We start from the raw sequence: 27,116 nt of genomic DNA, 5'->3' as shown, positions 1-27,116 counted from the left end.
CCTCGTTTAATCCTGCCGCGAGACTTGTTGCACGCAACCAACCCAGCCAGCTGAGCAAACGAGCGAAGAAGTCAGGCGAGCAAACATAAACTTAGCCTTTTCATGGGGAAAACCTCTATCTTACTTATTTCGCGTCCAATCCCTCTAATTGATGTCTAATCGACGTTGGCACGTGGGCTTGATATCCGATACGGATGCAAGGATTTCAAGGACCTCTTCGATCGTGGTTCATTCAAGGTCAACGCGTTACTTTGCCTAGGCCTGGTTGGCTGCTTTTATTTGTCACGAACACGGGAGAAAGAGAGAGAGAGAGAGAGAGATAGACAGACAGACGAAAAGAGGGAGAGAAAATGCCCCTCTGATTTTCGACACTGCCACCTCCATTGCCACCCCTTCGCTCCACTTTCTCTGTTCCACAGCTTTCCCTAACATTGTCCTCCATCCCCTAGCATCGCCGTTTCCCGTCTCTGGCTGCCACCGGTTACCATCGATCGAGCGATCCCGCTATAGCGCCCGGATTTGTGCGTGGTTTGCATCGCTCTACCCGTGTTAGTTTGTGTGTGTATATGTTGCCATACACATACCATGAGACGCGTGCATCGGCGCAACTGGTGTAGTAACGATCGATTTGGGTTCATTGTATGCAGTGGCGTTGCATCCGCGACTTTTTCCCCTGGGTTGTCTGGGACAACGCGAATATACATATATGTACACGCGCTTCTGCGTCTTCAGGCACGTGTCCTAGGGCCGGCGCGCAGCCTGGAAAACATCGTGCCGTGAGAAGAGTCAAGGTGACGACGCTAATGCAAAATTCGTGGCAGGGTTAGACTATTCCGCTGAATTTTGAATTTCGGGATAATTATTATCCCGGGGACTAGGTACGTCCTTGAACCATTTTGAGGCTTAAATTAAGATATTCAGTGGCTAGACGTCTGCCCTTATTTTAAATTTAGTCACTTTTAAATATGCAGTTAAGGCTTATCGATACTTGAGTTTACCTACGCGATATGCTTCTTGGTGCTGGTGTTTGTGCAATGTTTTTTGAGTTAGAGAATTGTGTATTCTAATTATATATTTTGCTGCCTAGATAATGCGGAGATTGTTGTAGTTAGATATTTTAGAATATGAAACTTGGAATGAGACGTTTCTTTACGTTCTAAATTCAGAAATGAACGATCTCCTTCAGAAATTGGTCCTCTCTTTTCTGATATCTAATGAAATTCACTGAACTGTATTTTCTTTACTAATAAACTTAGGTATTAGAACAAGAGCCTTTTAAAGTTTTGTATCATTGCTTTTTCCTTTTAAACATCAAATGTAAGTTGTGTTTAAAGATTTCATATTTGTACACTGTTTCATATCTTCAAATACAATATTGCTTGATAACCGCGCGTTTATGCTGAGACACATAGTAGAATATTGCCCTGCCAGTAAACGACAAAGGATTGAACTGCATAAAAACAGCTTTAAAAATTCAGAATACTGTGCAGGAATGCAATAACTGCTTTTTCGATACAAGGTTATTTCAACAATATATTCGTCTTAGTATTATATCCTTTTTAAGGCGAAGCTTTCACTTAACTCATTTAAAGGGCTTAAATGCCAAATAAATAAGGAAAAGCGCACATTGCTCTTGACAGCTTGTAGCATGTAATTGGCTGATAGATATGAAATTCATTTTCGCAGTTTGATTATTAAAATCCCGTGTTTTCATAAAATAGTAGAAAATTACATTCACTCTTAGCTTATTGCTAGATCTAAACTAGATACAAGCGAATAAACCGCTAGAAATTAATGCGTTCATTATTACAGAATATGCAAAATGTTCAGTGTGTGTATATATGTAAAGATCGTGCGGAATCGCTATTTTCAGTTCTAAGAAAAATTACAAAGTAACTGATGAACAATTACCTTGGACTAAATAATATTCCCAAGAAAATTTTAGTGTCACGCTATGCAATCGTTTACTCAGAATGGCGAATGCATTCGTACTGTCCAGTCTAGGGGGTTACGACATGCTTGTCACTTAATAGACGGTTTCAGGGAAATGCTGTAAATGTCTCGGTAAATTGTCGATAATAGGGTGTCATGGAAATAGATGAAAGTTTTTAATAGAATCACGGAAAGGCCAGCACTCGCCTAATAGTTCTATCTTGTCACGTGGATGAGAGTGACTAAAATTGTTTAATGGTCAGAAATATCAATCGATATCTATAATATGAACATGAATTTAAAGCAAATTACTGTTATGTCAGATTTTAAAGTCATTCTCGTCGAGTCGAACATTAATATTAATTTTATAATGATGTATAAAAGTGTTACTAAAATAATGATATGCTTACTTCGAAAAAGAATTATACTATATTAACGAGTATATTAAAAATGTTAAGTAATATTTCGCTATATGAAACCTGATTCGAAAGTTTACGTAGCTTATATTTAAATATAATTCGTTATATTGATGGAAAATATTACATAAAACCATCGTATTATCTTGAAACCAGATTCGCATTTGTACAATTCAAGTTGTACGGAAATACTACTATTGTTTCTCGGAGGAAAGAATGAATATCATATTCCTAAACCTATTTATTCGAAACTTTGATGATACCGTAACGAAATCACCATAACGAAAGCTTATTTCTTTCAACTCAATAATAAAACTGTATTATCGTTTATTATATTGGATAGCAAAAAGTGAATAGCAGAAGAATAGAACCTTTTGCTAAAAAATTATCTTCTATTAAAATAAAAATGACTGAAAACGATTCTCATCTTTCAGCTAATCTATCCTAATAAACCGTACCGCGCTTTAATGATCGATATACATATATTCGACGAAATTCCCTCAGCTATTCATTCAAATATGAAATTTCTTGTGAATAAATATTTCTCTTTATTTTCTATTTTTTTCGCCGTAATATCGCCATTCAGTGAGTTATACCATTGATTCGGTAATATTCTGTAGAATCATGGAATTTTGACCGTTCGATCATCCATTTTCGATGCCGAGAGTGGCTGTCGCGGACAGAGATATTGCACGTTTTAAAAATATAATTGTCGTTTATTTTTACGCCTCTGTCACGGATATACACCGGTCGGTCTGGATTAAAAGTTCATAGGGTGTTGTTCGCTCGATGCATGCAACGCTGTACGTGACGTTCTATTGACAACGAGAATGTGTGCCAACATAACGAAGCCAGCCTTCAATCTGGCACTGTTAATACACGGAATTTAAATAGAACAGTTGATCCGTCACTAACGAACTTGCATAACTGACACCACTTCCAATGGATCATGTTCGACCATCGAACGACGATTTTTGTTCTCCAAATGCGTTTGTTTATACTTTATGGGGCCAGTCGTATGTAAGTGTACACACGATTAACTCTTACAGCATACAGTGAAAGTACATCCTACATTTTTATTTCCATTTTAAATTCAATCATCCATTTATGGCAGAATAATTATAGGAGAAATTCTAAAACAGTTTTAGAATCTTGCAAAGAAATATTTCGTTTTTTCTTAGACATTTGGAAAAGTAAGGGAAGACTCCGATGTTTTAGGAAATAAAGTGTCTACAAGTGTTTGAAGGTTACAGGCAGGTTTTATGGCGGTTCCCAGCAGACATGTACAAGATTGAGGATTTTCTAGGTCGAATGAAGAGCTTTAGTGGAGTTTAAAAGAGAATTTAGAAGGAAGGTTTGACAAGGGTTGAATATATCCAACGCCAACAAATTTATATTATACTGGTGCATATTATTAAATTTAAATTACGTTTTATTTACGTTCACGGTTCAAAGACGATTTACGTAATTTCTATTATAAAATATTCGTTTATTTTTAAGCGTAAATGTGATGAACGTCTACCGCGAAGATTGAGGTTTATGTTACGTTTATTTTTGTTATTACAACATCAACAAGGGCGAATCAATATTCTATGAACGCGTGTACCAGACAGCAGGGTGAACAAATGTTCAATTAACATAGATTTTGAAACCAACTCTGTCGAAGTAAATCGCAATTGTTTCGATATTGCGACTGACTAGCCAGTTTCCATGCTGAATACGTCGCGCGCGAATAAAAGGGATCACAGACAATTTGTTATTTTCCACGTTGCTCGTCTCTGTGATAACAAAAGCCATACATATAAGACTATAATGCGATAAACACAAATCTGGCTACTGGATGATTTTTGATACGAAACCGTTTCAATTAGCGGATTTAATAAACCCGCAGTTATTGCGAGATCAGAGATAGAGATTTACAATTTACTCCAAAGGGTTCATAGATTTTATGTTAATCAAGCGTTTGTTTCACTTCCTGCCGCTAAATACTCCTGCATGTTCATGCATCACGTGAAACGCTTCAAAGCGTTTAACGAATACCGGTTCTAGATCGTTTTGAAACTAAACCAAATTTCGCTAATGTAAGACGGATAAGTACTTCTTGTGTATTTTCCATAGCAATAGTTTTAATAGGTTGAAAGTTAAATTTCGAATAAATTATAATAATCCCTAAACACATTAAAACGTTGAAATTAAAATGAACGAAGCACGACGTATATAATTTAATAAATAATCTTTTCAAAGTAACTTACTCTATTCAACTTTTTCGAGGCATAAGAAGAAGTATATTACCGTTTGCAAAAAAAAAAAAAAATGAAACGGAACGATATGAAATATTTGTCGTATCAATACGATCGATTGTTAAATTAGGCAAATCGAATTTCGTTACTATAGAAATACACGGTTCAATGGGAGAGCTCGTGTATTGCAGTCCGATAGTTAGCACTCTGTCGTAAATCACTAGTGTCGCAACAGTAATGGTAGTTAATTGTTGCCCATGCATAGTAAATGCACTTTTTGACTCGCACAGAACGCTGGATATCGACGTGACTTGTTGCGTATGCAATCAATAGCGCCTCTATCGCGGTGACACGCGACCATGTTAAACGTTAAAACGATTACCAGTTTCTGCCACGATAATTAAACTTTCGTTATCACGTACAACAATAAAAAAATAATCCTATGAAAATATTCATTAGCGCTTTATTCAACCGTTTTATCTCTTTTGCGATTGAAAATATAAATGTGGTACACGTAAGATTCTGTGTCCGCCTAATGTAGACCTATTCTACTAGCAGAACTAGGAGGCTTACCACAGTATAGGGTAGTAGCTCTGGTGATTATAAAAGTGGCATAAATTTGTTATTTTTTGCTTGCAGGTAACCACGTTTGTGCAACTCTGTATTTATGCATGAAAAATACTTTTTCGATGCCATTTGCGGCTGAACTTTCAAGTATTCTTTAAAAATAATTTTACGTTATATCGTAATGTTGATACAGGATTCTTTTCAGCTTTTTGTGTACGCATTAAAAAAACAGGATTTCAATGTCGTTATGTATTATAGTTCGTAATTTCAAGTATTTTCTTAAATATCTAAATAAATACGTATTATTAGTTTCTGAAAATTGGGACCTTCAATCTTAAAATATAAAATCTATTAATCTAAGCTTTCTGCATGAAGAGAAACATTAATAACCCGGAATAAAATATAATCTGGAAAAATGGACCTCGCCAAACACGATTGACCATTTGTAAAAATACGACTGATCCTCGGATTTTCCAATATATCTCGTAGAATGTTTGTCGGGACGAGCCAAATAAACCCTTCCCTGGCATTTCGTAGTAGAAATACGTGAAAATATCTATTGGAAGAAGACTCGACTCCCACGATACGCGTATCCCGTCTGTACACGATAAGCTTCACACGCGTGAGAGAATCGTGAATATCTAACACGCCATTATGTCGCGGTTTCCGCAATTAGAAGCGAGTCAACGAACAGGAAGTACGTCTTTCCTGGACGTTAGCGGCGACAGTCCTTCATAGAACGTTCTGTGTCCTATATTTTTTTTCAGGACGCCCTGACAAAACCTACTTTATGCCTCGCGATTCAGCCTTCGCAATTAAATGCGGCCGAGTATGAAACCATTGTTCCGTTGTTGTATCATACTTTTTATTTTTTCTCTTTTTTTTTTTCCTGTAGGGATAACCTTCGAAACCTTCTTTTCTTTGAGAAACGAGACTGAATAATCGTGAACCAGTTCTCTCGTAGGCTGTTGCTCTAAAAAATACTCGGTCATCGGAGATCACTCGAAAACAAAGCGATTTACTTCAGAATCAAGGTCGTAAAAACGTTTTGTACATTAATTTTCTTCGATGGTTTATTTATGGAAATATTCTCCTTGGAATTTTTTTTTATTGTCTCGTTTTTAATGTTCGATTTTCATTTAACAGCAGGCGTAAACATTCCTTAGACGAAGGACAGTGCTGTCGTACATTAACAAGTGCTTTTACAGAAATTCTAGGGAGTACGCTGACCAAGATGTTAGTATTTCAAGAAATTCTCAAATATTAAAGTTATCTTTGACTGTTTGCATTGCCACTTTGTCGGGATCTCATTAGAGAAACTAATAAAAATTTCTTATACCTGTTTAAAGTTGCTCAACTTCCTTAATTAGTTTTAGATCTTGATAAAGAACAAGTTTTAATCATCACTAATTGTATGAGTAACTGTATCTATCAAATACAAAGATATGCAAGTTACGTTTTTCCTGAATGTAGGCATAATTAAAATGATATGGTGCATAAAATGATAATATAAGATGGCGAGAACAGACGTTTAATTAAACTGAAATTTTCTATCTGATATTGTTTTTCCCTTAATAACCAAGTAAGATACGAGATCAATTAATGCATTACACGAGTACTTAATCTACGATACTCGATATACTTTATATTTTGTTTCTCTGTTTCTCAAATATCAAAACAAATATTAAATGCGATAATTAAAAGCATGTATTAAAGGACAAATTATACTTAAAAGATTTTAGTTTTCCAGAACAAATTTTGATGAGAAATCGATATTTAGGATACAAATATTTCAGAAATCAATAGAAACAAACATTTGCATTTGCAATTTATTATAATATAAAATTATCACATGACATTGAAAATACATTCTATCTTTAGTGTATTAAAACAGTGGTACAAAATTAAACCAGGTAGCCGACGCTGCGTGAACTGATCATCAATGGAAATGGAAGCTGTATCGATTAAGTAACTGCGACACTGACTTGTGGATGACACAAAGTTTACCTCGACATCGCGGATTAAGCGAGTTTGTAACCCACTGAACTTAGGGCGACCAGTTTACGGGGTAGCTCGTTAAAGGAAGCTCCAATGTGAATTCCGGTGCTACAGAATCAGTCCCGCAGTTATCGCTTCCGTCGTTAATTACGTCGGCCGGCTTTCCTTGCGTTCCTTTTTCTTTAAAGTACCTTATCTGTACGTTGCGAAGTAATCCGTATTTATAGTTTCAACGCTTGTCAATAAATTCCATATGAGTAAGTATACAAGATAATTTATCTAATTTGAAAACTTCGAATTATTTGTAAATTGTTCATGTCACGAAGAAATTCCTGGTACGAAGTTTATGTAATTTCCAAAGGAAAATATTTGCAATTAAACGTCTATCATTGTTTGTATAATTATTGTACCATATTTTCAATGTTACATTTTAATTTCAAATTACGCGAATCATCCTGTATATTATTTCGAATTTGCATCGATTCACTTAATTTAATTTTGATATTAAATATACAAATTATTGTATTTATGTTTTTAGCCGAGATCCATTAATTGTAATTGGAAATTGGAAATACGGTAGCTACAGTGCTAAAGGAATTCGCGAATTTATTATCGAGAGAATTCAGGATTCGTGGAAAAGTCATCTCGTAATAAGTCATTGGATCTCGAGGAGCGTACAAAAAAGATTCGAATCTCGATCTGTAACGAATTACACATGGCTCGTCTAGCATTAATTGCGTAGCTTCTTTGCGTGATAATCAGATCATGTATAAAACGAAAGTGTGCTAATTATTCTGCGTGACTCCTGTGTTCCTATTACCGTTATACAAATAACCAAAGAAAACGATCAACGTGAATGTCTCTGGTGTTTCATGGAATTTAAATTTGTTTCGATGGAAAATAAACACCTGCTTTGTTCCAGAAATGAGTAGTTCAAATTGTTAGATACATATATAAATGCATTTATAGTGGTGGAGCGTAGGTCCTTAGCTGAATACTAACCTAACACTGTACCCAATGTGTTAATGGCGAGACGTACAAATTTGGGAGAGTATGTACTCGTTTATTATGAGTATTATTTCATTTTCACATTGCGGTTGTGAACAGAGCTTAAATATGCTTGAAACAGTTGGAATTTGAAATGGGGGAGAAAGTGGTCAAGGAAATGGTAGTGTTTGGTAGTGTAACATAAAATATCAGTTTTAGACGAGACGGAGAAAAGTAAATGATAATTCCAAGGAATTGGAAAATAAATATTTCGTAAAGAAATATGCAGAATAAAAATATACAATTCGAGTCGCAAAATTCACAGGGAAAGGGAAAGAAGCGGGACTGTAATAAAATACGAAGAGACAAATACACGAGTTGCATGTTACAAAACATTAGATAAGCTTTATTAGTCGATATTTTACAGTTCACGTGCACGGTCTCGCGATCAGCGTCTGCGAATCGTGCTCGGTATTCAAGATCGAGCGTGCCGGCGCCGTTTTATCTCGAATTTCCATGAGTGCTTCCCATAAATCATATCTAATGCCACGAAGCTCTTCGTGTGAATGGAACGGAAGTGAATGAAAAAATTCAAGTCGAGACAGCGCTTGCACGGCGATCGTTTGATATGCGACTGATCGTACAATAGATCTGTTCGTTGTTCGCGACACGACAGCAAGAACTTCTCCATAACGTGTTTAACATGCAATATACTTCTTGTAGCACCTTAGTCTTAGATAGGGGAACGTGTAACGCTAGCGATTCGATGCCAGTATCGGGGATACGATGTCGTTTCGAGCACGTGCTCGCCGTTTTCTTCTTCCGTTTTGACGCCTCAGCAATGGGGACAGCGAATCAGACCGTTCACATCGCATTTCGCACACTTCAGGGCGACGAATTCCGCGGTGAAGTCGTTGCGATGAACAGACCTCTTGCTGCCATTGCAAACCGGGCACAGCTGCCACTGGTAACCACCGCAGAATAGACACACTGTGCATGCGTCTTCGCTCTGAAATAAAAGTCAACGGTGTAGAGATGAGTAACCATTTCTTTTCCTTTTCTATCTTTTTTTTTTCTGTGGATAGTGGTATAAATGAACTTTTGCATTTGGGAAGCAAATTAGCTTAGATTGAAGTCATGACTGGATATATGAGATGAAATGTTTGTATGTTTGATTGCACGATCCGTTAATGACGGTTAAAAATGAAGAAGCTTGTTGAAGGAAATATAATACATATAGTAAATTTTACAATAGTATTTCATTGTCTATTAGTATTCCAATATAGTACTCATCTTCTCATATCCTATTATACTATTCTTGTTTAACTGTTGTTAGAGGAAAAGAGCTATTCTAGACTCGTAATAACGATGTCTAGACAATTAGAAAGAAGTCAATAGCCCTATTGAGAAATATAATCGTCGTGAATACTCTGAGTATTTCCGGTAGTAAAACAATGGTAGACTAACAATAGCTGTATAATTATGGGAGGAAAGTATTTTGAATGTAACCATATTACAGTAGCTGGAAATTATCTTTCATAAACACCCAGATCACACCTCCTATGAGGGGATTTGATGATTAATTGCATCACGCTGTTCGGATTGAAACGTGTGTCTGAATGAATTCTAAATGCAGAGCGTGTACGTGAGACAAGTTCAAGAATGTGTTTAAGGCGAAGAAAGAATTTTAATTAAGCTTTGATCTAAGTAGAAAACTCGCACAGTGGAAAAACACTGGACAGATTTAGAATTAGAATTAAAGAGTGGAAAATTGCGCAATCAAGCATATTTTAACATTAATATCTTCATATCAAATATATATCTGGCTTAATGTTCAGAATTATCGATCGTGTTTCTGATTTGATCATCCGTAGCAATTCCATTCACATTATACATACATTTCATCTACGTAATGCGCAGAACCTAATGCTCGAATAATTGCTGGACTCTATCATTCAACGATTATAAAAGAAGCGTGACGATTCTTATTTCTGCATTAGTTTTCAGCGCACGCGGTGTGTTCGGCGATGTTGCTCAACATCGCTTTCACTTTTACTCATTTTCAATTGCATTCTTCGCAAAAACGACGAATATACATCAACCTGAGAGTGGACGATGTGAGAAACGAAATTGTTTGTTTAACTTCCTTGACTTCAACGCTCTCGATTTCGAAACACGTCGGAATTTCAGTGTTTTTACTTTAATTCTCTTTGTCGTGTGTTTAACACGCGCTTTGATGACGTATTAAAATGTTCCTACCTTTTCACAATATTATATAATGTATCACAATTGAAGAATTAGACATGTAATATACTAAAAGATGGAAGGGAAGTCAGTGTCCAACTTCTGTGGCTTTTCGAATCCAATAAAATGTCGTCCAACAATGGATGGACTTCAGTACAATATCGATGTAACACGGTAGCGTTGTAAATGACAAGACGTGGTTGATATTCAACGTGTTAATGAAATAAATCTTATATACACGTTACACGTATAAGCTACATGTTTATCGTACGAAGGAAGATTAGAATAACGATGATACATTATGCAAGTATTGCGTAAGGAGAGAGGGGGAAAAAGGGTATATCGTGGGCGTCGTTTAATTACGAGTCTTTCTGACACATCACATGAGTCGGTAATTAACTCTCATTCAAAGAAAAATATACGATATTATTGTTTTTCTCACAACTCACTCTCTTAATTTCTCGGAGGCAACCCGCAATGTTTTCTTGAAATTGTAATTGTTATATAAAGTTTATTCAATCATTAATGACTTGATTTAACATCAACGTGATAATGATCGTATATCTCATTAGACAAAGTTATATATATTATCCAAGATTTTAAATCTTTTCTCTAGAAGACTAATAATTTCATCTCAATAATCTATTAATATAGAATATATCATTAATATTAACACTTAACTAACACTTTGAAATGTACAGATTTTTATACGCAATTTTTAGATTAATACTCGATTTATGCGTTAACATGATCGCACACGGAATTACATAAAGCGCATCCTTCATCCACCATTTCTTCCAACTAAACTAGCCCTTATTCCAGCCAGTTACATAATAACTACTCACCTCTTCAATTTCATTCTTATTGCAAGATAATCAGAAACACATTTACCTTACACGAAACGTAGATACTAATCGTGTCTCGATTTTTATACCAAAGTGTATTTTACTATCTGCGGAAAATTTCTGTCAGTGGAGACATATAGCCTTACGGACAGCAAGCAACCGCAAGCGTTTGAGGATGTTTGAAGTCACGACAGTAAATCAGAGAAAATTTTCTGTTACATTTCTATGGATCGACGAACGTACGTGAAAATACGTTTTAATTTGGTTTCGACGCAAACTTTTGCAAAAGATTACAAGCATTTGCCAACTTTCGATAGGGTTTTATGGATACTGAACAAAATAATCGAATGTAACGATCAAGTAGCAATTTTTAAATACGTCAAGGTATTCATTTTCGAAGGATTCGTTGAGAAATTTATAGACCTTGCATGAAGGGAAAAAATGTCCTTGTGCTGGCATAAATCCAAAGGACGACCACAAGATTTAAGGGCCAGCAGCACGGAAAGAATATCAGGAAAGTGATAGTGGTAGCGACAGTGTAAACGACCTTTATTCGCTGCAAGGTAAACTTCAATTGCACGACATCGAAATTTATGATCGCGATGGAAAAGGAAGGTGGAGGCAGATATCGCCGGATAAAAGTGAAAGGATTGTACAACCTTGTATTCGCGATGGATTACGCGCGCGCACGATCGTCCGCCAACACGCAGTTATGTGTATAATGCCTGGCACAGCTGTTCCATTCTACTACACGGCATAAATATTCCACAGACATGGAACATAGTTACGTAGCGAATTCTCGGAACCGTCACGGAATTCCTAAAGGGTCAAATAATTCTGCGGCGTGAGGAACATTGGCAGGATTCTCTGTAATTCTTCCTCAGAATTACACGGTGACAAAAGATTGTGGTAAAATCCGCATGTTCAGCATTCGATACACCGAGGGAACTGAATTCTTTGACGAATTGAATCGAATTGTAAGAATATCGAATTCGTGGTATCTATTTAGTTTGATAATAGAGGAACTACGTGGGGAAATAATATGATGTCATTAGATGCTGATACGATTTATTATTATTAACTGTGATATTGGAATTTGTAATTCTGTTACAATATTGGATCCGAACGAAGTTACGAAGTTGTGAACTGCACACTACATTAGCTGTATACCTTACGTATGAGAGATGATCAATTGCTTTCTACCAATCTTTAGAAAATTTGTCTCTGCTACATTTTTTCGTCACAATTTTCTCAGTTTTATTAAAAGCAGATTTTTTAAAGTAAAAGCTGAGTTTAAATTATAAAAATAGTTTTAACACCAAGGTCAATCGACCAGCTATTTTTATAAAACTAATTATAACATTGAAATTTTCTTTGCGCATAAGTTTATAATAAGATAAATAAGAAATCTTCAATCAACATTATTTTAGGCTAGCAGCAACTTTTATATATTTATAGTAACGTATATATAAGAATCAACCACGTGGCGAGATACTCTTTAAGTCCTTGCAAATCGATACTGATTTTACAAAAATTCATCACTGTCCGTCAAACATTTTAAAGGAAAGGAAATATGTAGCCACCAATAATTGTCAATTAATTACTCAAATAGCCATCGACAACAAGTATCTGTTGCAAGTGTCAATGAAAATGCTGATTTATAAAATGGAACTTTTATTTACCTGGTAAGGCTTAAGCATTTCTCTCAGCTCTCCAGATTCGTTGAGTCGCTCTACGGTGTCGAATCCCTGTAAGAAGAAACAACTTTTAATGACACGAATATCGTCCACGACTTCGTATTAATGAAACTTAATAATCAAAGCTAACAAAAACACGTAGAATTTCTAGGCATTTTCTCTTTGTTTTTCGTAGGATTCTGTTTCATTCGCAAAGGGCGCAGTCGGACAAGTCGATTTTAATTTCAAATATGCGATAATCGCTGGCGATTACAAAGCGTTTCATTGCACAGAGATGCTGGAAGGTCGCGTAAGCTTATATACGAAGAGAGGCATATTAAAATATTTATGACCAAGTAAAAGCCACTATAATCGCTTTGGTTTTGCTGTCAAGCGTTTTCTCTATTTTCACGGTATTTTATCACCGATCGTTTAGCGGTACCGCGTTATCACACACACTTGACAACAGCTGTTGGTAATGAACATTTTATGAAACTTCGCTGTTTAAACAGTTACGTACTCCAATGATTTTTAATAGTGTCTGTTTATCCATTACCTCGCATATCTTTTATTACTTTCCAGTGTTTCTTTTATTTTTATGGAACAGGATAGCGGTTTGATTTCCAGTGAAAGGAATTGGCAAATAAAGTATAGGTGATCTGTAAAAACGTGTCTCAATTTTTAACTCGGTCCGTGGAAATGTTTCGACATTAAAGCGTGAGACACAAACCGGTATTAAATGGAAACTACTGTTGAAGGTTTTCACTACGACTCACTATTGATAACAGTTTTGCTTAAATTTGGAATTGTAAAGTAACTAGTCATTTTAGCAATTCAAATTCCAAATATTCATGTCATATTCGTAAATATTCGTATTGTTATCTCTCGTTAATAGATAAAACCGTGTCTCTTACCATTATCAATCTCCTCAACCGAACAATGAATCCATTATCGATCAATTGGTAATTTCCATCAATAATACATACAATTAATTCATTCGTTCAAATCCTAAACCCAACCCACTCCCTTTTCAATTCCCAAACCTGGAACGTGCCTCAAGGGAACATCCAACGATATTATTCTACTTTCGATATCCACGCACGTCTGTCGTAACCTATTACGAAAAAACGAACGATCGATGCCTTTCACCAATTCCAATTCGTCACCCATGTCGCGACAAGACGAATTCATAAAAACAGTCCCAAACGAGGAATCATGCAAACGATACGAATACAACATTGGCCATTTATTTCGTAGGTTTTTCGAAGCTAATAGTGGATCCGTACACTATCACGTGGCGCGGTCGACGAGGAATGCGGTTGGAACGCGGTGTGTTTCGTTTACACACGCTCGCCAGAGACCACAGGGGACCGCGGTGCCTTATACACAATCCACTTCACCTTTCGTTCTCTCTTTCGCGCTTTTTCTCTGTTCTTCTCTCTTTCTCTCTCGATAGACCTTGGATCGAGCGGTTTGACATTTCGCGTTTATCCGCTCAACGATTATCGCGAGTGACCAAAGCGACGATGCAACGGTGCGTTCAATCGACAAGATCTCTGATATCCAGCGCCGCGACGCGACTAGACACTCGGTGAAATTGGGCAATTGCGATGGCGTTGATGGGAGATACGCTCGCTCGATACGTGTTCAGAGAACCAAATGATATTATATATTCGCTGTTTGTTCCGAAGAGTTGGAATTGATTGCGAACGCGAAAGAATTCGGCTGAAATTGTGAAATCGAAGCCTTCGTGTTTTGTGTCTTGATGTCTTGTGATTGATAGATTCTTGGTGGAGAAGTATATTGTTTGATGTGTTCGAAAAGAATAATTGCTTAGTGATTTTTTAGCAGGTTATTAAAAATTGGATTGAACTATTTTCATCTCATAATATTATATCATTCTTTTATTTTAAAAATATCTCAAACATTTTCATTTATATTTTCTAGCGTATATAATATTTCCTTTGACGTATTTCCAATCACGTAACAGCAGGGAATGGAAAAGGATCACAAGAGTAAGAAATATAAGAATTAAATTTGAAAGTTGATAAAAGAGCGCGAGAAAGCGAAGGGAAAACATTAAGAATTGTTTCTAAGGAAAGCTATTCGCATTAATGGAAAGCCTTAACGATGATTACGTTTAATAACTTCTTTCTATTTCTAACTATAGCACGGTGAAATGATACAAAATGTGAAATGAGTAGCAAAATGTCACAGTGTTGAAAAGGTGAGGGCCAACTTAGCTGTTATTAAACCCGAAGTAATTTCGTTTTATGATTCCTAAGCTGCATTTCATTTTCGCTTTCACTTTCTTCGCTTTCTTAAGAAATAACTGAAAAAATGCTACTTATGTGGATATTATAGATAGATGAGCAGAAGAGCATTTATAATATATGAGTTATTAATAACATATAAATTAGAAATTTTAATATATATTTACATCCAAAAAATTATTTATAAATTCATATTACCTTACACTGTATACATATATTTATATTACGTACACATTAAAATTAATTTAGAATATGGGAAAAAGCACATGATTCTCAGCGATGATGGCAAACAATAATGAGAAGAGAATCGTGAGAAGGTGTCCTTAAATCTTTATTAAAACGAGCAGTCTCATAAACAAAAAGATATTTCGTAATATATTTATATGCACTTCTCTATCACAAAAATCTTTCACATTAATAAAACTGTTAACTTCCGGAAACACATAATTATATCATTAATCCGTTTTCCTTCCTCTCTCAATCACTGGACTTTTACTACTCAAACATAGTTCGTACAAGGAGTCTGTACTTGAAACTTCGGAAATTTCATCGCTAGAAACGCTCGAAAGAGGGATATACAACTCGAAAGTGGATTTTTAGCGGTAACGAAGAGAATGTCTTGAAGAGCGAAATAAATTCGCCATTTTTACAACAACGCTGCGGATCTATTATCGTAAAACATTTGCTGCGAATGCATACATACCTCGCGTCGATCTGGGAAATCTCTAACGCTCAATTTTCCCTGAAATTGCGTAATTTTTCGGCCGCAGATCGTTGTTCGTTCACAAGCGATCGGAATTTCTCCAGCCTCCCAATGATGCAATTTATTAGTCGGCGTGTTGCGACGTAATTGCGCACCGCGCCACTATCGGAGCGTGCGTCTAATTGCACGGCATGTAATTGCACGTTTGTTTGTTCCATTTCGACTAGCATTAAGCGGTACGAGAACTTGTTTCACGACACCAGCACAAAATGTGCTTTTGTTTTATCAGTTTAAGTAAGAGGAAATTGATGAAGTTAGGAAACGAGGTCACGATGTTTCGTTATCATAATTTCTACTTCTACTCCTTAATCTTCGCCAACTAGGTTGTACTTGACGGTCAATGTGTTTAACACAGACGTGATCCCTAATATCTCTATTTTCCTGGAATTCTTTTCATTCTATCTTAAACGATAATTTTTTAAGCAATAATAGATATACTTGTTATTATTAGTAGGTAAGCGAGAGGTTGTGGGTTACATAATTTTACTGCATGGACAGATTTTACATCTAATAATGTTGTGATAAGTAGGACAATCGATTGGCTCGAAATTTGCAAAATTCATCTGTAACTGTTGTTCGGTTTGAGTTAATTACTGAAATATACGTGTGATTCGAAAGTGTACTAAAACTTCTACGAATCAGTTACAAAGATCGTAATGGGATGACTCAACTATATTAAAGAATATTTCTTAATAACGTTATGGTAATCATATTGTAACCTGAGACAATAATGGTTTTTGTTTAGAGTTATTTAAATCGATTTTATCTTAAGTCCAATTCAGCATGTGAATGTAAAATTCAATTCCTTTGTCTTCCTTGACAAGGTTTATTCTATCCATGAGATACTGAATAATGAATATTTATTATTTTTGTAAAAATGATGATCCTTCGGATTCCAGTATTACATGATTGACGTTATAAGGCGTCTATTTACACGTATCCATACTGAAATCTTCAAGAATATCTCTGTACATTGGTGTAGTACTTTTTAGTTTTAATTCCCTACATATAGAAATACAACCTCGCAAGAAACATGAAAATGACATATATAGTAAAAGATTTTTAATTAAAGCTATGCCTGCGTGTGCCTTTCATCAAAATTTTTCCTCCCTAGCTTTCTATTTGATACTCAGTGAAATAAAACTTTAAACGTTCCTCTCTCAGGCCATAAAATTCGAATAAATTCAAAGAATTAGATTCCCTTCCACCGATCCTACCCTTTTTTATGATTGTTTCTCAATTTAGTAAAGGATGCCGGCGCGGTGGGCAGATTTGATTTTGAAGTCGAAAAACAATATCAGAAGCATCATCTTCTGCACGAACAATCAAAGCGTAAATAGAGGCAGAACCTGACACCATACGAAACTTTCTTCGTGCATTCGACTGGTAAAACGAGTAAAAGTATCGCCGTAAACGTAGCAGAAAAGCAGTGTGCGACGCGTGTAATAACCGAGAGTCGCGAGAAACATGATCATCACGAACGCGCTGCAAGAAAAATAACAAACACAAAATCATCTGTTCCGCTGGACGCAACACCGAAACCGAAAACCTACTCTCGTGATATTCGCGTCATTCAGAAATTCCATTACGGTTTTATTTTTGTTTTCACACGTCAACGCTGAATTGCGAAGCTACACCGTGAGCTTCCACTGGGAAATAACGATCTTTAAGCCCTATAAGTGAAAATTGCATTTTTATCTTCAATCTTTGTTTTTAGCTGTTTGAACAAACTACGGTCCCTTCCTTGGAATTTATTGGAGGAAGTAAACACAGACGTGAAACCAAGTTCTATTAAATATTTCTAATGAGTTAGAATGTTTGAAATTATATGAAAACACATAAGGAATATAAAAATTGCAGATGAATATTGTAAAAAGATTTAGTAGATATAACATAATTGGATTATTATGTAATATAGAATTATTTCGTATATTTGTATATGTCATTGGTAAATTTTTAGTTTCTATTTCTTTGGAATATTGCAATACAGCAGTTAGCACGAAATCTTCTCGAAGTTTCGATGAATCGCGAAAACCATGGAACGGCGCGCTACTGCGAAACAATTTCTGACGCAGCAAGAAAGAAATCACTAATGTGGAACCGTTGCAAATCGGCGTGGCGCGATTGTAAAGCAATGTCCGCATAACTAATTCGAAACTTCTTGAAATCTTATGATCGATGAACGACCGTTAAAACGTGTGCAGATGCAGCGTACAAAGGACTTTCTCGTGTATCAATTGCGTAACTGTGCGTCGTGTCTACCGCAGATTTCCTGTTTGCGAGCCTATTCAAAGCGACGGCGCTCGTCTGTCATCTTTGACATTTTCAGTTGATTTCTCCTGGTCGCGTCCTCTCAGCTTTCTCAAACGTGCGGACACTCGTTGTGCAATACGACATCGGCCTTGCGAGAAATTCACGCGAAAACCAACGAGACCACAAATATGTGCTGTTGCATATTATTATTATCGACCAATCGTCGACTTAATCGGTGAAAAATTACAAATTATTAGGTGGTCAAAATTGATGATTAAATTTGACGATTCGAAAATTGTTAGCACCGAAGGTACCGTAAATTTATTGGCTGATCGAATTTCGCATCGTGTAATGCATCGCGAAACCAATGCAGACGGGGGATTCAATATCGCTATAATTTCGTAGCGCTGACGCTGTGCAATTCGGCGAATTTACACTTTTAATGATGCAACGCACACGGCCGTGGGATCCCGCTATTGAATGTATATTAAGGCTCAATGCACACTATCGATGTAATGTAATTTACTAGATTTATATTTTGAACAGTGCTGCATCGAGCTGTAGATTTCTAACAGCGTTGCACTAACAAAAGTTTTATATTTCTAATAACACGGCATCGTTCTTCATATTTCCAATAACGCTACATTGAGCTTTATATCTATTTCCAACAGCAGAATCACACGCTCATAAACCTATCGAATCGCTCAACATTGCCACAGCGTTACCAGATTCCAACGACATTGCGCTACTCATTTTCAATAAAATGTGTCCCTAAGTAGAATGTGTCGATACGATACAGACCAAATCTTGCTCGCGCGTCCCTCTCGCGTCATCCATATAGCCGTGATTGGCGCGCCATACCGGTTCCAACTACGCACATAGAAGCTCGTATCTTCTCTTAAACTTAATGCAAATGTATTCGCCGAGGACCAAGTCTTTAGTGAGTAACGGCACTTATGGGAGAAAGGGATGCCGCGTGCTTGGAAAGAAACGATTACAGTTTCCCGTAGGCGAGAAAATCGATGACGACGAAGAGACCTGTTTGACGAGCGTCGAACACAGTTTGTCGGAACGTTCACCAGCAGATGCTCACGTTTCATTATTCAACATCGTTCTCGTTGATAATCGTGGAATGTACACCTTAGTGCGAACAAGTGGAACACGTGCCAGCGAGAACCAATTTCCCTCTAACGCTCGTTCGAGTTTTATACTAAGAAATACACCGATATATTAGTTGCGGGTTCTAATAATGACCTCGATAAGCAGCGATAATTATCCACCACGGTATTAACAAGAATAATCAGTAAATAGATTTAACCTTGCCGCTGTGTTAGCATACGATCATTCGGCTAGAAATTATTCGCTTGCGTATAATTTGAAGAGATTAGGTTTGCGTGGAAAATTGTACGGAATTTTGGACATCTCCACAAGATTTGTCTTTATCGAGAATGTGGATTTAAGATTTTATGGTTTTGTATTAGTAGAAAATATGTAAATTGGAAAGACAATCATTTGACATGCATCATTACAAAATTTATTACCCATTTGAAATTGAAATTTATTATTATATTATTATATTATATTATATTCAATAATATATTATTGAAATTTATTAGTTTAATCAACGATATATCATAAAATATTAATGTAACAGCGAAAACGAACTTCACCGTATCCAATACGTTTCATCTAATCCTTTTACATCGATCATTTGTGTTTTTATGAAAGATATTAGGAAAAAGTTACTAAGAAACTTCACTCTATTTTTTAATACCATTTATAATGATAGCAGTAACATTTTGCATCACACAAAAAATTTTATTTACATGAGAGTACAAAAATTCGCTATCATTACAATATGAAATAAGGGTGAAACTAATCAACCAAGATCAAATCTCAAATTTCAGATCTTCTTCTGTTTTTTGAACAATGTCCTCGTGAATAATCATGAATCAATGATTACTTGTTCCAGCAAGAAGAACTAATTTATATGTATATTATAAATCTACATACCCCGATGTGTTGTCCATCAATGAAAAGCTGCGGCAATTGTATCACCGTGGAGCCCAAACGATCTCTCAATTCGGTCTGTAACTCTGCGTCGCCAAACAGGTCCAACTCGTCGTATTTGACCATATGCGTCCTCAGAATTTGCTTCACCTTCTTGCAGTTGTAAAACGTTTTCCTCACGATACCGGAGGTCGTTGTGTACACCACCACTTTACCCAGTTCCTTCTTTATATACGCCTGTAAACAGACATAATGTCTCTTATTAAAAATCATGACATCGTGAAACGTATCTTTCGTGAAACCTATCTTTTCAATACATTCCTATATCATGTACGCGCTTTAACATTAACTACTACTCGTCGCGATTCGTCCTCGACATTTTGCAGTGATTATGATCTATGCCGCGCGTGGAAACCCTTATAGTTTAATATCGAGTTACGGTTGCACTCGGCACGTTCTGCTTTGCAACTTTTGACTGAATCATATCGCTTCAAAGTACAGCGCATTACAGTACGGTTTCGATGACTTTATGCTCCACGCAAGGATAGAAAATGAAATGTGAAATTATGATTAAAATATGAAATTATGACAGGAAGACTTCGTACGATGGAGACATAGATAGATGATTTGTCTCTGCGATGAATTGGATCCGAGCATTCAGAGGTGGATTTTATTTTTTTGAATTTGTCTCTTGTCTTTGTCCCGCAATTATTTCAACTTTGATTTCATCTAAGAAGATTATTTTCTGTTTTATTTTATTGTAGAACGTGGATATTACTTTGTGTTGCATTATGTTTTGATAGCAGGAAGATATAGAATGGATCAGGACTTAGAGCTGCAACCAGTTTTATGTTGATAAAGATTATAGGATACTCTTTTCTTTTTCGTGAACAATTTTTATATTTCTTGGTTTCATGATTTTCTGTTCTTCGTCCGTGCAACGAAGATACAGATCAATTTCTAAAGATTCCTATGTTTAAAACAAGTAACAGGGCGGATCGAACATCAAGCGAAGAGATAAACGATAATGCAACGAAGTAACTAAACCTAATAACACGGCAGAGTTTATTCCTTAAGGTTTCCTGCGCTAACCCTCACTTTAAACCAGCTTCGTTGTACGTATATGCTTGCTGCAACTTCTTGCATCGTAAATATCAAGTGTCACTCGGTGCAGTATACTTTTATAAATTTTCAAGCTAATTTAACGCTGTATCGATTTATTTTTAATTTGTATAAATTACCAAAATCATTTTCATAAATATTCAAGCAAATAAATACGTGCATAAATATGTCATTCACATTTTACGAAAACGTTTCAATAATGCCTACGCGATGCATACACATGAGAGAAATCTTTTAATGATGAAGCGCGCACATATTATAATTCAAATTTTCGCCCGCGCACCGATTCACATTTCACATGCGTTTACCGATTACTGATGATCTTAAGGACGATGGCAGTTGCGTAGGTGGTCTATTACACCGTAAAATTCATCTCATTAACCCATAAACGCTAACAGTTTGCGCGTTCCGTTCTACAACCTTGTCGGCAATCGTGTAGCTACTCTATTTACATATACTGCATTCACAATGTCTGATCGGGTGAAGGTGATAGACTTCACGTAGGTATACAGTGGGAAACGTGGGTGTTACGAGATAATGACACTCAACACGATATATGCATGTACAGAATCAGAAAGGGGATTGAAATATGTATATGAACACGCGCGGACATAACTGGCATATTATGTAAGGGGAATAAAAGACCTTCTTTAACAAGCGGACAGGTGGCCGATTTATGAAAAATCGTGAAAAAATATAGTATTCTTAGAAATTGTTATATGTCAGATAATTTTGTTACGCTCTTTTAACGGTGAAAATAATGAGAATGGCATCAATATTATTTCTTGTAGACATAATAAAAGCTGATGCTCTTTAAGAAAGTTTTTTCAAGAAACAGTGATAAAATTGAATCCTGTCTTCGTTTTAGTTAGTAGTTACGTTATCGGATTTTTCATAGTTTTGGAAAAATGAAAATAAAAGTGATATGGAAGGATAAATCTATAGCGAAGTAAGAATACAATGGTAAAAAAGCTAACAAAATTCAATGACCATAAATAGCAACGACTGGAGTGTCAATAGCTAATAAACGTATTTAATGGCAACGACGATTAAGGATGTATCAAGAACTCACAAATGTTTTGATGAACGAACACGATAACCATTTATCAGCATCAATTTTTTATTCATATTTAAATCGGAACTGTCTTTCCAGTACCCAGGAATAAAAACTCGAATTATAGACATCAGTACCCAGAGATGTGTAGTTGGAATTTATGCATCCCGCGATTTCAACATTATTTGCGTACAAATAAAATCAAGATAAATAAAGAAATGAAAGATACTAAAATTACTCCTTTTTTTAGGTATCGCTTCAAATTTAATATTTGGTAGTGCCCGCACTCATTGAAAGGTTTGCCAAAACTTTCATTTCTATTATTTTTTTCACGTTACTTTAACTCGCTAATGACGATGAAAGAAAGAAGAGGTCGGCAACGTTTTGAGAAGAGAAAAACACGAGGCCCGTGATATTGTTAAATTACCTTTCACTCGGCAAAATGACGAGAAAATTGGTTGTGGCACGTAATGCATATAATTCAACCGTATGTGTGATGTTATTTGTGATTCTAAAGTACACTACGAGAAAGAATTTTTAACGTCCTTCGAAGTTACATACAACATCAGAGCACAAGTGGAATCATGTTGAGCATCCTTGACGCGAAGTGTGAAACACTTATGTACTAATCGTAATATTTTCTAATCATATAATACTATAAACATCAGTATAACAACATTCTTATAATTTTATTAGGAAGTGACTGATTTTTATAAAATCATATACAAAACAAATTTTAAATTTCAAATATTTCCTAAGCACATTTGTACTGCTGAAATTCTTAACTCTGTTTTAATTATTTTTATAAATATTGTAATAATACGTTACTGTAATATTATAAGAAAGAAAAGATTGTATGTATTTGTATTCAACAATATTCTAGCAATGTATAGGATATTCATTCGATGTTCTTGTTAAAAAATAATTAAGATAATGACGATTGACAAAATCATATTACTAAATTACCACAAATCACTCTACGTCAATTTCCTCTCTATTATTTCAATTTTCCCTGAATCCATTTTCTAGGAAACTTCAGAAATCGATTTACCTAACAAACAAGTAATTGCAATATGAAACCGGTTGGCCGTACCATAATTCGTAATACAGTTACTATCGTGTTCCATTGCAAGATAAACCAATCCAAGAATTTGCCATGTAGATATTTTGAATATCGTCCTGTGAAAATATGTCAGTTTTACATAAAGCATAGCGGGACATCGAGATTGCAGTTACGTGCGCCAGTTTACACACGTAGAACGACCAGGTAGTTTGCATTCGCGGACCATTTTTCGTGAAATTTTCGATTCGTTACTGAAAAATTGCTTCAAACGGATTCACGAATCCACTCGTAGGTCGCTCAAAGCAATCATTGTAGTCAGGAACTTTATTTCTTTTTGCTAGGAAAAAAAGTAGTTTTTCATCCTGGCTTAAAAATATGGGGATATATTGAGCCATAAAATTAATTGCACTGCTTTAAAAAAAATCCATCGTATTAATATAGTTTCCTCTAAACTGTGTTAAATAGTAATATTATGATCGGAAGGCCACGAAGATGAAGCTGTCGTATTTTTCCATAAGTCTTTAATCAAAAACAAATACTGCTACTATTTCCACACAACAACAGATAAATAAAATAAAACATAATGCCGGTATATTGAAATGCATGTAACGTTGAAGTGACATGGCGTTATGGAGAATTAATTGTTAACAATCACGAGAATGTGTAAACGAATGTTATCACAACCTTCGGCCGTTTCATTGGAAAATAACGAAATAATTCAATCGGAATTCTCGTGATTTGCGCGGGTACACGTTCACCTGTGTGTACGTTCCTCATATTATCGCCGGCTGTTCCTTACACAAGCAATGTCCGTGGAATATTATAGATCCTCGTGTAGCCACTTTCAACGGGATCGCTAATGAACACGCATTACGCATTCGTTGCTCGGTGTAAAACCGGATCCCTCGATCCAGGTGTATGATCAACACGATAAAAGGAAACTATAATTGCATAGGAATGCTTGGAGTACGATCCTGCCATCGAAGCTCGTTTCTTTTTTCTACGATCACTGGCTACAACCCACGATTGCGCCACGACATTTGAATCGCGAGCCTCTCTAATTATATGATTTAGTGTCGACGAATCGTTAGGACGCGTTAAGACAGCAAATAACATTTGTATAATTCCAACGTGTGTGATAATGCACTCAAGCACTCATGATGTTCAGAGATTTATAACTTGGGCAATGCACGGTAAACAACGAAAGAAAGTTAAGAGGGAAGAGAGCATTTATATTATGACATTATTAGTTTGTGTTGTGAAGAATTTAATAACGAAGGGACAGCTTTAAGAATAATAAAGTCTTCGTAATTATTTTTGTGGCATATCTAAAGGAGAAATAATTGGATTTTGAGAACAGGAAGGTCTTTGCGGTTGATTTATAGTATATGATAGAAGGATTAACTGTACTGTATGATAGTTAATGATGTTAGTAAAAAATATCATCAGAAATATTCCAAACATATATTACATAATATCCTTGAAATGAAAATGTTAATTGAACCACGATAATTAGCACGCAATATTCCAAGAGCGACAAGTTATTTATTCAAATAATAAATACACGCCTGTATGAAGCAGCATAAATATTTTTAGTCGTAACGCAAACAGAAATCACGAAGAGCGTGTGATTATATGGGCACGTTGTTTCTCGTCGATGTTTGTCTTTTTAATTGCTTACAATCGAGCGTTGTGTAAATGAAATAAATATACGGCTACGATAATTATAAAAATAAAAATATACGACTAATAAATTAACGGCTCAGAGTTTCGTGATGAGAGAACCGACTAGAGTGAAAATTTGTTAGACAACTTGGTAGTCGAACAGGTTATCGATATCCACTTCCACCTGTTTGAAATTCGCGCGGGTTCGCTCGAAGAAAGCGGCTGAAACGTAGCCGTGTCCATGCTGAATATAGAATTATAAAAGACGTAGAATGGCAATCGCGGCAACCTTCGAGGCAACCTCTCTACTCTCCCACTATTAATGTCGATGAACCGCATCCACTGGAATGCGCGAAAATATCCGCAAGGATATCTTTGCCTTTTCTGTCATTTGCGACCGATTCATCAACTATCATTAATAGAAGTTCATGTAGTTCTACAAAAACAGTACTCGAAGTTTATGTTTAAAGTAACATGGAAGAAATTTCAAAATTTAGACCGCAGAGAAATCTCAAACATGGTTATGAATTATGAAATATATAGCCATGGCGTATTGAGGTTTTTTGTTCAATGACATTGATAGGATACTGTAAGCTGATCGAATAAATTAATTTTTCAAGCTCCCTTCTGGTTTTTCTTTCACGTGATTTACGATGAAATAACAAAAAAAAAAAAAAACTCCTCTCGAGGCTAGTTGGTAAATTGAACGCGAGCTGCGTAATTTGGCCATTATTCTTCCGCCGTTCTTCTTTTTCTCTAAAGAGTGGAGTGCCCACGTGATTCTTGGACTCTTTATAGGAATTACATCTCTTTGTACGAGTATAAGAATAATAGCGTAAGAGTGGTATCGTGTATTTAACCTTCTATAACCGGATCTTTTTACGATTAATTACAGATACTTACTTCGGCATGAGAAACAGGAACTAATAATTGTTACAATTACTCCATTTGGTGGTAGTACAATGATACAATGCAACGATATAAGGTAATATATAAACAGAAAAAATAAGTTTTGAAAGGTATAGATACACGGTTATGTAACTTTGAAGTTACATTGTCTATTGAAGAGTTAAACCATCTATTTGTATCCTCATTTATCTGAATGCAGATCTTGTCTATTCAGCCGAATAAAACAGTCAAAGTCAAAAGTATATCCTCAAGTAAATATAAAGTTTGCGTCACGAGTTTTGCAATAAATCATCGAGACGAAGAAACTAATATATTTCAATAATATAAATATAATTCGACGAATATTTAGAATAATTTGAATAATTTGACATTCGGTAAAGATAAAGGATTGACAATTTTGTGTTATAAATGAAACACTGCACATTTTTTGTACGTTCATAATTTTGTAAAATTTTCAAAAATATATCAAGTTTGGAATTTGTGCGGATTAAATTCCACATTTATACAATGTAAATGCACTTTTGACTTTGAGTGTACACGCAAGTGTCTACGAAGAATCAAATGGATACGAATCAACCGCATCTTTGACTTCGCCGCGATAAATCGAACAAACGAATAAAAGCAGCTACGTCTTCTTGTTCTCGTGAGAATAATACGGCGGTCGTACAAAGCCAGTTTCTACCACGGAACAGAACGAAGATCGCAGGATCGGCAATTAATTATGCGGCGAACGATTGCCGATGCTTCAACGGCGGACAAATGACATCAGCGACGATTTCTCCTCAAGTGGGATATAAACGCTTATTCGCCGAGATCGAGCGGTAACGGGAATTTTCTATGAAGAAGCCACGACGATTGCGATTCGCGCACAGGTTTAATGGATCGAGCTTCGACTATCGCCATGCACAGCACGCGGTCTCAGCCGTTTTCATATTTTAGAAAGGGGAAAAAATACGCTTCGTAGATGGCGGGGAATCGACGTCGATCGTGGCTGAATGGTAACAATCGTACAATTGCATGATCGACGTTCCCTCGCTTCAATTATGTATGACGATATCGTTTGGTCGACTTAAGTTGAAAATCGAATGAAATTTATATC

General features: G+C 35.9%; 1 protein-coding gene across 6 annotated transcripts in view; it reads right to left on the bottom strand.

The window, feature by feature from the left end:
• Positions 1–8,518: 8,518 nt before the first annotated feature.
• Positions 8,519–27,116, bottom strand: part of LOC132908730 (uncharacterized) — a 40,707-nt gene continuing 22,109 nt past the window's right edge. For all 6 annotated transcript variants that reach the window (XM_060963026.1, XM_060963030.1, XM_060963009.1 and 3 more), the window contains exons 3-5: positions 20,208–20,441; positions 12,912–12,977; positions 8,519–9,149 (exon numbers count right to left, since the gene is read on the bottom strand). In XM_060963026.1, the coding sequence (XP_060819009.1) occupies positions 8,976–9,149; positions 12,912–12,977; positions 20,208–20,441 (474 nt within the window). In that variant the 3' untranslated portion in view covers positions 8,519–8,975. The remainder of the gene's footprint in view (positions 9,150–12,911; positions 12,978–20,207; positions 20,442–27,116) is intronic.

This window comes from Bombus pascuorum, chromosome 1 (assembly GCF_905332965.1).
Source record: "Bombus pascuorum chromosome 1, iyBomPasc1.1, whole genome shotgun sequence".
In the NCBI taxonomy this organism is placed as follows: domain Eukaryota; kingdom Metazoa; phylum Arthropoda; class Insecta; order Hymenoptera; family Apidae; genus Bombus; species Bombus pascuorum.
Note: the sequence above shows the minus strand (reverse complement) of the source record. Positions and strands in the feature narration are given on the sequence as shown.